Consider the following 12400-nt stretch of genomic DNA (forward strand, 5'->3'; position numbering starts at 1 on the left):
CGGAGAGTGAAAAAGAGAAAAGAAGAGAACGAAAAAGAGAAACAAAGGACAGAAGTAGTTGTGGCCTAAACAGGAGCAGATTTTCCTTTGTAAGTGATACAAAATATGCCAATGACATGCTGAGTAAACAGTTCAGTTACTACATAATGGCTGTGTTTCTCCCTTGATCTCTCTGCAAACATCCCACTGATCTTAATGGCACCCCCAATGCTGTGGAATGCTGGGATCATGAAATCCCGAATTCATATCATGTCCTGCAGAATTAAATATGGAATCCAGCCCTCTTCCCTGAGCAAGTCTGAAGAGACAAGAGAGAGAAGAGAAGACAACAAGATGAAACCCTACAAGATCTCTTATGAAAACTTCGCGGAATGACATGCAATTTCCCCAACACTGCTGTTGTTGGACTTCTCAGAAAGGAGGGAAGAGATGCTAAATAACCCCATCCACTCATTCCACAGTCCATAGACAGATCAGTATCACCCCACAGTAAACAGCAGGAAAAGGAACTAGTAGGTCTAATAAAGTCATCGAACAGACAGCAGAACTTAGTCGGTCACCAAGAGATCCATCGGCCAAGAAAACCCATGCAGATAGACACTATCATTCACTGAAATAAAACCCTCCGGGACAAGGAAATCAGAAGTTTCAAAACAACATTAGAGCCGCTTCCTCAAAACCTTCTCAGCTAGCTTTACCTACAAAAAAGGCTCAAAACCCAAAGGTAATTTGTAGGACTACCATTGTCAAGAAATGGTTTCTTATATAAGGGCCCATGACCACTTGTCTGACAGAAGCTGCCTAGATGCATGCATCCGATGAAGTGAGCTGTAGCTCACGAAAGCTTATGCTCAAATAAATTGGTTAGTCTCTAAGGTGCCACAAGTACTCCTTTTCTTTTTGCGAATACAGACTAACACGGCTGTTACTCTGAAACTAGAGAAAACAGTTTCACTCAACAACTGACCCAAACTGCTAGCTTGCAGCAGCAACAAGACACCTGGTGAACTTATGTGGTCTTGGTATCTCATAGGCTGTAGGCCACAACTCACCTAGTTCCTCCATAAGCAGACACTAATGATCCCCAATACAGCACATTTTCCATCTACTTTGTGGATGGAATCTTAAATATCAGCTTCCTGTATCCAAACAAAGTAAAATACAATACACCAGGTTGTCCAATGCTAAAACACAGTTCTGTTGGTCTAGATTCCCTAGATGCTATGGTGGGAGAAGAAGAGGCAGATAAAAATAAAACTTTTAGACTTCATTATAGCTGCAGCACAAGATTGCAGAAACTATGCCACAATCAAACTCAGAGCCATGAACGTCACCAGTACTATAGTGTCCCTCCAATTCACCTGTGTACTAACGGGGCACAATGACAACAATGGGAGGAGAGGGGAAGTTTGACTGCCCTATATCAGTGTTTAAGAGGAAAAGAGATCTTATTGTCCTAGCCAGTCCACAAGCAGAATGGTCCAAATATTACACAATAAGAATATCTAGGTTCGCATATCATACTCAGTCCTGTGGTACCCACATACTCTCCCTTGGAATTCTAAGGCTGCAATGGGTCAGTCAGTAAGTCTCTAACAGTGGAGCAATAAGATAGGTTCCCATTCCTTGAGAAGTGGATGGATGAGCACTGCCCATGGCCCAAAGCTAGCAGCTGATCTGACCATGAAAACTGAGATATCATTACACACCAAAATTGAGGTCAGATGAAGTGTAATATGCCTGAAGCAGCCACTCAAAGTAAAAAAAAAATGGTTGCTTACAGATATGGCTTTCTAAAAAGGGTGGAACAATTATATTAGATATGCTTGGAAATACTCTGCAGCGCTTTTATAAAAAGAAAAGAGGTTGTGTCTTTATTTTTAGAACACATGAATTACAGCGTAGTTCCCCACATATCTTGGGGCTAAGGCTAGTACTTGATAAGTCATTAAAAACAAAACATGGGATGAATGTTCCCCACCCCACAAAAAACACTTGCCTCTTGGTATAAAAAATGGATGGACTCCGATGAAGTTTTCCATCCATATAAATTCTCTCTCCTTTGTTCTGTAGTAAATCCTCAGTTCATCCTTCTGATATTCCGTAAGCTCAACAATAGTGCAAAGTTTCTCACATAAGAATTTCAGACATTTTTCACGAGCGGATAAAGCAGTATCAGCAGAGCAAGATGTTGTACCTATATTAAAGAAAACAGAAGGAAGTAAAATAAGATTTCCAACTGCAGCCAGTTGTTTTCATTTCAAAATTCAGAAACACATGGACAGCCAACAGTATAGAAACTGCAGTGCAGTAAATTACAGTGAATGCACAGTGCTGAGCTCAACCAAATACTGTTAGTGAATTCAACAAAGAGACACACATGTATGAAATATAGATCTACAGATACAGTAGCATTGTTTTCCAGAAGGCACAAGGTGCTTGATGTCACATCACAACTGTATTGCTGCCTTGAATTAAAAATCAAAAAGGTGAAGGTTAATCAACCTACTGTACTATAGGTGGGGCAGGGTAACACTGCCTATTATTAAAGTTGCCTCACACTTCCCATTAAAAGATCCTGTTTATAGCTGCTTATAACTACGCAAAACTTCAACAGTTTGGGCTGAAATTTTCCAGGCCAGATGTCTGCTTAAGGCAGATTTTTTGGAGAAATTCACATGCTTATGTTTGTCAGTTTTCAAGTCTGAGGGAAGAAGGGAAACACCCTACAACAGACAAGGAGATAGGAGGAGGGGGTACTGACTGGACAAGAAGATTGGGAGTAGGAACCAGAGGTTGAGAAGCAGGGGGAGAAGAAACAGATCCGACAAGGAACTGGGTCCACAGGAAGAACTGGGACTGATTAGGCAAAGTTACCGGAATGGGGAGACAAATTGGTTGAGAAACCTGGGAGCATGGGGGTGGGGGCAGGAGGAGGAAAGAGAGACGAATTGGATAAGGAGCTGGGAGGGTAGGAACTGGGATTGGCTGGGCAAGGAGACTGGGACTGGAAAGAGAAGCCTGAGAAATGGAAACAGAGTGGGTGGGGCAAGGGGTGAGGAAGAGACAGGACTGGACCAGACACAGGCCAGACAGGTTGGAGGGAGCAGGGCAAAAAGGGATCAAGCTTCGTGAAGGGTGGAGACAGGCAGAAGAGTCTGTACCCACTAGAGTACACTCCCCTCTAGAGCCTGGAACAGAACCCATGATTGCTGACTCTTACAACTCTTCTGCTGTCAGCAAATATCTGTGGAAACCCACTGGAAAGTGAGTGTCTCATCCCCTTTAGAGGTGGTCGACAGAGGATGAGCACCTACTAATTGCTATCAGTTCTTCTGTGAATCCAAGTGGCAAAGGTCTCTGCTGCGGATCTAAAGGTCCCAACCCTGCTAATGACCCATGTGGGTGTCAATATGAGGCCACAATAGAATTTCTGTTTTTTCCAATTTACTATTTTAAAAGCCTAGGAAGTTACACTCAAAAACACTACAATGAAAGAACATTAAGGTTGCAAACTCAAGCACTCAAAAGTTAGGAAATGCCAGAATTAAGTTTGCCTGTGCAACCTTAATTCAGCCCGCTTATGTGTATACATCATGATACAGTCTTTATTTACATGATAATATAGTTTTTCCACTGGACCCCTCCCTTAATCAGTGGACAGGACAGACCTGCTCTGGGGATGAATCAGGGTTGTGTAGGGAAGGAGGAAGCTACTGTCTGTAGGACCCTGGCCTCATTTGTTGCAGAAGTTGGAAAGTATGTAGGGAAGGAGGGAGGGGATTGCAAAAAGAGAAGGGACGCTCTCTTGATTAAGGCAGTTGAATTCCATCCCTGCCTCTGCCAAAGGAGCTCCTGTGTGATGCTAGGCAAATCGCTTAACTAAACTTGTCAGATGTGGTCATTAATTGTTTGTTTCTCATTTTCTGGGCACCTGACTTGAAACCCTGAGGTCTGATTTACAGAAGATCTGAGCATCCACAACTGCAGCTGAGGTTAATGGGAGCTGTGCTTTGAACATATGAAGTGCTATATAATGCTAAGTATGCTGAAAAACCAGGTCCTAAGGGCCTCAAATTGGGCACCCAACTTTTTTGGATATTTTTGTCCTTATTCTCTCTGCCTCAGCACCCCATCTGATAATACCCGCTCATCTCACAGGAGTGTTGTGAAGGTAAGTTAATATTTCTGAAACGCTGAGGTACTACAATGAGGAGTCCCAGAGAAGAGCCCAAGAGGAAATTAAAAATTCTGTCTTCAGAGCAGGGCTTGAATACACTGCAGTAAATAAGGCCTCAGGCCACACATTGAATGAGATGGATAAAATAATATCAAATTAGATACTGATTTATTGAGCACTGTCCATACTGGGCACTGAATGAGGCAGGCATCCTATGGAAATATAGTATGTGAACAAGTAATTAAAAACTGTATCACCAGAAATACACGTAAGGGGATGGTGCTTGACTTTGCAACTTTAATGTAGTTTTGTATATGTGCAGTGTGTAGCTTGCTGAACCATTCAAGAAGTCCTTGCTGTTAAAAATGGCAAGCAAAAACACGCTAAGTTAAAGATACTGACAAATGGAAGCAAATATTTTCATCATGCCTTCATTTTAACCAAACTAAACACTGGGATATCAATCAAATATGAAGAGCAAAATAAGAAAAAAATGTAAAAAGTTAAATATATTCACCTTTTCTCTGATAAGCACTGATGACCTACCTGAACCTATTCCATCAATGTACACCAGGCACGCAGCATGGACAAAAGACGTCACAGTAGAGATGTAAAAGAGGCTGTACTCCTCATCTTCTACCATGACATTCATAAAGTTAACCCACGATAAGACGTCCCGGACACTGAGAATACACTGACGCCCAAATTCTTGGTTGGTTAGCCATTCAATAAAGTCCATCATCAACTCAGCTATGTCTGTCCCTAAAACATAAAAAAAAAAGGAGATGTTGCAATTATAAACTGAATTATATAGGTCATTTCCAGCACAAAGCTGTATAACTAGAACCCTGAAATACAGAAAATCAATCAAGTTCTTCAGATTTGTTTTAAAAAAATATTTGCATTGAAGTGTGGTGCTTTCAATCTTCAAAAAGTGCTCAATGAAAGGGGGAGAGGAGAAGAGTGAAGAACAGATTTATAATCCTCTACAACACACTTTAAAAACTAATACATCCACAAAATTCATCACATGCATTTTATATATAGCATAGGTCAAAAAAAAAAGTGATACTGATATGAGGAACTAATGAAATTTAGTTCCTGAAATCAAAGTTTTTTCAGCAAAATACAGAAACTCCTTTCTTTGAGAATGGTTCCCAGATACAGAATTGTGAGCAACAGATGAATTGGTTATTGGGTATTGCTTTTTTTTTTTTTTAAATCAAGTATTTGCTATAAGCATTTCAGCAGAAGCACCAGTTTATAGTAGCTTAACAGGTTGCCTGAAAATGTCCTCATCCATAGCAAACAAGGTAGACATGGAAGATTCCACTTTGAATCTGAGATTAGCAAATGGTTCAACACACTAAAGGACCCAAAATAAATCTGATTTCTTCTTTCTTGGGGCTACAAAGAATATGAAGTAACCTTCAAAATTTGTTCCCATCCCCCAGATAATTTTCAGAATAAAAAGGCCTCCCTGATCTTGGAAAAAACAAAGAAAGAGAAAATACCCTTGGAAGATGAAGGATTATCCACTGGGATGAAAAGAAAAAGACCCTCCCCCACAAGGAAAGCATGGAGGAAAAAGGTTGACAGTACCAAATCTTTGTGCCTCTGCTTAGGGACTGAGGAGGAATGTTTGGGTTCACTTCCAGGTATTCCTAAAACGAAATTAGTCTAATGCTTCAGAGGGAAATTCCTGACAAATGAGCGACTGCCGAACCCCCAACCCCACCCCAGAAAGATCTGGCAAAAAACCCTGACTGACATCAGGAGCGATGCAGGCTGTCTACATGATCTGTTGGAGAGAGAGATGGGACTGGGAAGGAATTCTGCAAAAAAACGTGCCACAGCAAGAGTTATCAAGCTGCTTGAGCTCCTTGTATTGGAGCCTGGGGCTCAGCTCTAAGGACACCTCTCCCTCTTTTGAACTGTGACCTACTAGAGCAGTCATGAAAACTCAAGGGGAAGGGCAAGCACCAGCAACTTAGCAGAGAATCTGGAAACATGGAAGAATTCTGAGAGTACCCCCTGGGAGCGGAGGTTAAAGGCTCCTGGAAAGGTTTAGCAGGCAGAAATAACTCATTGAGCCACTCATGTAATCCACAGGCTAGGCAAAGGAGTGGGGTGGTGTTTGCCAATGAAAGCCCTTTACCTTGTGGAAATCTGAAAAATCTTTTCAGAGTCTGAGGCTATCATGGAAAAAGTTGCTGTTCCCCACAAGTGAGCTCCTTGCCCTATTTTACAGGCCTTTCAAAGCCCCAGAAAACTGCTTTCATTGATGCCTCTGGGAAAGCCTCGACTCCCAACATGGGCACTTCTCTCCCCCTTTAGAGAAGCTGAGGGGCTAGTTTCATCTGATTTCCAGAAATGTATCCAGCCTTTGAGCCAATTGCAAAGGTTTCGCTCTCAGAGGAGGACTCTTAAGGCTCCCCACAGCACATAAGTACTGCAGGAGACACAGATGGTTTGTTCATTGCTCTTCCCCCCCAACCCAATCCTTTTCTTTAGCCTTCTCTGGTAGATGCCAGATTTGCACACAGAAGTCACTTTCCTGTATGCCGCTTTGAGTAAAGCGGGTATCTAACTGCAGCAGAGGAAGGAGTACTTCAGCGGGGAAATTGTGCCAGACCAACAGAGGAGGAGGAACCCAGCGTCTGCACTGTCAAAGACTGAACCACCCAAAAGTTAAAATGTAAGGGAACACAAGAGAGAGCTCAGTAAATTAAACCAACAGCCAAGCTGTCAGTAGCAAAGGAAATGAGAGATATGGTCCTGGTCTTTTGTTCCTCCCCAATACCTGAGAAATAGGATAAGATATTGAAGAGGAGGGAAGAGTTCAGGTGGGGAGGGGACCTTTGCATTGCTTTGCTGAAAGCTATCAACTTTTGGTCAGTCACATGGCAATGGAATGCTATGAAGGGAGGAACAGAGGCCAGTGTATCAGAGTCTGTTTGCAGAGATAGTTGTATTTATGGATGGAAGAAGCATTAGTGTGAATCCTTGCCAAAACCATCTCAATCTGCAAATGCAGTTCTCTCTCCAATGCAGAGTTTAAATTTGACACAAAACTAAATTATACTTACCTTGGTGGTTTATCCTGTCCAGAGACAGTCCTGGATGAAGATTGTGCTTTACGATCTGTATTAAATCCTCACGACTGTTACTCTGTGGACACCATATCTCTGTAAATCTGTTGCGCAGTGCAGGAGAAAGCTGCAGGCAATAAAATATAACTATATAGCCACTACCAGCATACATCATAGCTACTACAGACCTACATTACTTAAGCTTGCATTTAAACTATCATAGGCTAGTAGTTCTAGTGCGTGTGAATTATTAGAACAGTAAATAAACTGACTCCTTTTCGAAATCATGTAGTATTCCTTCTAATAATGACAGGGTGTTTATAGCTATCACTAGTAGGAGAAAATGTGGCTCTTTTAGTGCAAGACCAAGAGAACACACCAACTGTTCATCTGAAATACTGAAAGAGAATAGGGGAGAAAATGAGATAGATTGCAAGAATCAGAGTGAGATGGAACTTCAGAGATACAGTCTATCAAACAAGGGCTGTATAATCTCATCTGCCTCTCGGCCTTTGAAAGAAAGACCACCATACAGGTAAAGGGTTGAATTGGAATGCCTTTCCTTAATTGCTCCTTTGCGCTGGATTATAAAGAGCAATCATCAACCAGTACATATGCAATAAAGAAGCAATTTCCCTTTGATTACTGAACCCGGGGCTTTCTGGTAGATTTGTTAGCATGCTAAAAATGACTGATTTTTTTTTTTTTTTAAATGGGCACCCCCTCTCTAGGGGTAAAAAAGCTGAAGCTTTGAGTTCAAATGTCTGTCATTCCTTAGACGGTTATTAAGTTCCTTTTAAAACAACGTAAGGGGTTACTTTAGAACTGTTGTTCTTATTTTGTGGGAAATCTTGCCCTACTGGCATTTGCCCATTTTTTGGAGACCCTAGGTGACAACTTCTAGTTGCCAGTTTTCGTCTGTTCCAGGAGCACAATCTGTCATTGCATCCCCACACCACATCATAAAGACTCCACAGCAAGAACTGGATTTGGATGTAGTTTCCTTTGCGAGTTACACTTCATTTACTTAAAATGTTCTGCATACCAAGTCTACTTATGTGATTCAGTATCCACATTTTTCTTTGTTGATATTTTGTTGAGTGCTTGTTTACATTGTCAAAATAACAGTAGAATCATAGAATATCAGGGTTGGAAGGGACCCCTGAAGGTCATCTAGTCCAACCCCCTGCTTGAAGCAGGACCAATTCCCAGTTAAATCATCCCAGCCAGGGCTTTGTCAAGCCTGACCTTAAAAACCTCAAAGGAAGGAGATTCCACCACCTCCCTAGGTAACGCATTCCAGTGTTTCACCACCCTCTTAGTGAAAAAGTTTTTCCTAATATCCAATCTAAACCTCCCCCACTGCAACTTGAGACCATTACTCCTCGTTCTGTCATCTGCTACCATTGAGAACAGTCTAGAGCCATCCTCTTTGGAACCCCCTTTCAGGTAGTTGAAAGCAGCTATCAAATCCCCCCTCATTCTTCTCTTCTGCAGGCTAAACAATCCCAGCTCCCTCAGCCTCTCCTCATAACTCATGTGTTCTAGACCCCTAATCCCAGTACACGGGTGGGAGAAGAAAGACACACCTTAGTCCTCCTTTAGAGCCAGGAGACAGACTCCAATATGCAATACTGCATGCTGGGACCTATACCATGTGCATGCTGCACATTCAAGTCATAATTCCAATGGCCTCTCAGAATTTACCTCTTTTTTTCCAAAGTCACCTCCTGGGTTCATGGTTGCTAGGATGCGAAATTTCTTTCCCGCAATCAGAAGTTCTACTTCATTATCCTCATCTTCTTGACTACCTTTTTCAGCAAGCACCAGCGTCTTCTCAACTTCAAGAACACTACAAACCAGGTTTTAAAAAAACTGTGTTATAAAAATTGTTTTATTTAAATCCCATAGCTTGCACTTTAGAAAGTCACCAGTCTTTTTAAAAATACATAAACGTGAGGTAGCTTTGCTTAGCTTGATTTCTAAGGCTATGTCTACACTACACAGCTTTTAGCGACATGGCTGTGTCACTAAAGCCGTGCCGCTAGATGACAGGCAGCGTAGCTGCTGTTTGTCGCCTCTCCTGACAACAAAAAATTTCCACCCGCAACGAGCGGCATCTCCTGCCGACAACGCGCTGTTCACACTGGTGCTTCTCGCGGCAAAACTTTTGTCTTTCCGAGGGGCAGCAGAAGACAAAAATTTTCTCGTTCAAATGCCAGTGTCAACATAGCTTAAGTCACAAAGCTCAATATAATGGGTTTCAGCAAAAGTAAATGATAAATTCTGCTTATCCTTTCCAACTGACAATATTTCTGAATACACAGATGTGGAAAGCTCATCTACACCTTGATGTGAAAGTCTGTGTAAAGTGGTTGGTCAAAAGATTTACATTGTAGCATGGACCTTTCAAAAGCTCTCTCTTATAAATACAATGCCAAAAGTAACATTCACAGCTGAAGCTTGATGAAGAGCACACTGAATTAGTTTTCAAGTTTATGGAATACAAAACTGACAAGTTACAACAAATTCACTATCAGTGCAACTTAAAATATCTATTTAATATTTTTAGTTGCATACCCCACCCCCTAATATACTCTCACTAGTGAACTGTGTGAAGGAGCTAAAAGCGTGACCCATTACTGTGCATGTTAGCAAAAGTGGTCAGGAAGATGTTGCCTGGAATCATTAACAAAACAATAAAGTTAACTGAAGAAGATTAGTTTGCAAGGTGCACATGAGCTATGAAAAATCTACTTGAAATAAAGAAACTATTGAGACATCAAAGAAAGTCATTGCTGGTCATCTCAATATATTTGGTAAGAGAAAAGACGGACTTTAAAATGAAGGGTGCTGTAATCTAACAGTAGTATATAGTGTCAGTTGTAACACCTTTACATAAAAAAATTTGGGAAGGTATTGAAAGACACCAATTTGCTAGGCACCTTCCCTGTTCTTGGACAAGGCATGTTACTTCCCATGAACGTAATGACAGACTGAGAAATGTTTTTTTTACAGGAACTGGCAGAAAATAAGGCTTTCATCTGTCTTTCTATATAAGGAAAGGTTGTAGCTCTAGCTACAGGTCTCATTGTAGATTCCATTTTAATCACATATACTTATTTTGTTTTTGTTCTATTGTGTTGTTAACTGTCCCCACATGCTATCCTTTAAGGAGAACTGTGTTTTAACTATTTTACCTGGGGAAATTAACCAGCTGTTAAAACAAATGGACTCTCTTGTCCTGTCAGTCTATGCACAGTAAGGTGACTATAACATTTTGAGCACAGGTTAAGCACATGAAGGTGGTCTTCAGTCTGGAGCAGTGCCACAGAACAGGGGTTCTCAACCTTTTTCTTTCCGAGTCCGCCCCGCCCCCCAATGTGCTATGAAAACTCCGGGCCTACATGTGCCACAAAAAATGTTTTTTCCTGCATATCCAGTAAATTAAAAGCCAGGGCCAGCATTAGGAGATAGCAAGCAGGGCAACTGTCCAAGGTCCCATGCCACCGGGGCTCCGCAAAGCTAAGTTGGATTCATCCCCATACGGCAGCGTACAGGCTTCAGCTTTGGCCCCAGGCAGCGGGGCTCAGGCTTCGGCTTTCTTTCCTGGGCCCCAGTGACTCTAATGCCAGCCCTGCTCTCTGGTTTATTTTGGCAGACGTCCTGAAATCTGCTCGCAGCCCCTGGACTCCTGGTTGAAAACCACTGACAAAGAGCAAACCTCATAGTAACGCTTAGCACACAGCTATGGATATAAACAACCCAAGGACACAAATCATTGCCACAATAATCTTGAACAAATTTGGACTCCTTTGCTTTTGGATCAGGATACTTCTAAGTTCTTCTAATAAGTTCAGATAAATCACTATTGAGGTGCAAGAGCAAATTTTCATCCTGTCCTTTTCATAGGTCTACCTTACCATCCCTTCTCCTTCTCTGTTGCCAGCAGCCTCCCCAATAGCAAGCAATTGTCTAAAAATACAGGACTAATATGGGTGCAGTCAGCGTCTTTCTGCTGGAGACCGATCAGTTCACAAACTAAGTGATCTGGTACAGCAGCTTAACAGTGAATGCGCCACTGAGTTACTTTGGATCTTTTTTATTTAAACAGGAATTAGCAACTAAGAAAAAGGGACGCTGGCTAAGATTAACAATTAGAAGCTAGATTATCTAACTCATTTGTGTGATAAATGTAGCCTGGTGAAGGGCTGCTTAACATTACACACTTTTAGAATGCATACCTATTAAGTCTTTCCAACACAGAATCATCAGCTAATGAAATCTCATCCAGGAGAAAAAAGCCGTCCTCCTTCATTGCTAAAACAAGGGGTCCATCGTGCCATTCAAAGAGTCTAGAACTGTCAAATTCCTCCTAGGTAATGGGGAAGAAAAAGAAGAGTCAGCAGGGATTTGTCATTCTCTGCTCTCTTGACCACACTAAAGCTCAGTGATACCAGTCACCCCTTGTCATGAGACAGACCTTGTCCTTTGATCTCTGTCTGACTGGCCGTAGTCCTCCCAGGAAGTCTGATGTCTCCATATGCAAGTGGCAGTTCACAGAATGTAATTTCTGATTTGCCAAGGCTGCAAATATCTGACAAATAGTAGTTTTGCCACACCTATAACATGAACAAAGAAAACCAATGAAGTCAACTTAGAACAAAAACAGAAGGGGTCCACAACCACTTAATGGCCCACTTCAGCAACAAAGCCGTTCCAGTTGGATTTCCTCAAAGCTCTGCAGGGTAATGGCCCCACCATGCTGTTTCTCTTACTCCCACGTATTCCTTTCTCTGAAAGCTGACCCACCTTACAAAAATTAAATGAATTGCATCCACTTTTGGCACGCAAAACATTGCTGAATTGCCACTATTATTAATTAAAACATTAATAGTGAGGGACCTGCACCCTCAGATTTGATTTGGACTTTAGAAAGGTAACAAATTTCACATCTCCAAATCGCCTCTGAATGATGCATAATGCATCAGTGATTAAGGCATCATAAAATATCAGAAGGGCCAAGGAGAAAAATGTTAGCCTCTCACTATACGAAGAAAAAAAAAACTTATCAGTAAATTAAATTCTCCAAATGTATTGCCTTTTGAAGATCCATACTATAGGAGTC

At 41.6% G+C, this 12400-nt stretch overlaps 1 protein-coding gene across 4 annotated transcripts in view; it reads right to left on the reverse strand.

Annotated features, from left to right (window-relative positions):
* MDN1 (midasin AAA ATPase 1) overlaps window positions 1–12400 on the reverse strand; it is a 164194-nt gene that overhangs the window by 86685 nt on the left and 65109 nt on the right. For all 4 annotated transcript variants that reach the window (XM_075126578.1, XM_075126580.1, XM_075126579.1 and 1 more), the window contains exons 30-35: window positions 11756–11894; window positions 11517–11647; window positions 8980–9124; window positions 7270–7399; window positions 4727–4942; window positions 2000–2197 (exon numbers count right to left, since the gene is read on the reverse strand). In XM_075126578.1, coding sequence (XP_074982679.1) covers window positions 2000–2197; window positions 4727–4942; window positions 7270–7399; window positions 8980–9124; window positions 11517–11647; window positions 11756–11894 — 959 coding nt within the window. The remainder of the gene's footprint in view (window positions 1–1999; window positions 2198–4726; window positions 4943–7269; window positions 7400–8979; window positions 9125–11516; window positions 11648–11755; window positions 11895–12400) is intronic.

Source organism: Caretta caretta, chromosome 3 (genome assembly GCF_965140235.1).
Source record: "Caretta caretta isolate rCarCar2 chromosome 3, rCarCar1.hap1, whole genome shotgun sequence".
NCBI classification, from domain to species: domain Eukaryota; kingdom Metazoa; phylum Chordata; order Testudines; family Cheloniidae; genus Caretta; species Caretta caretta.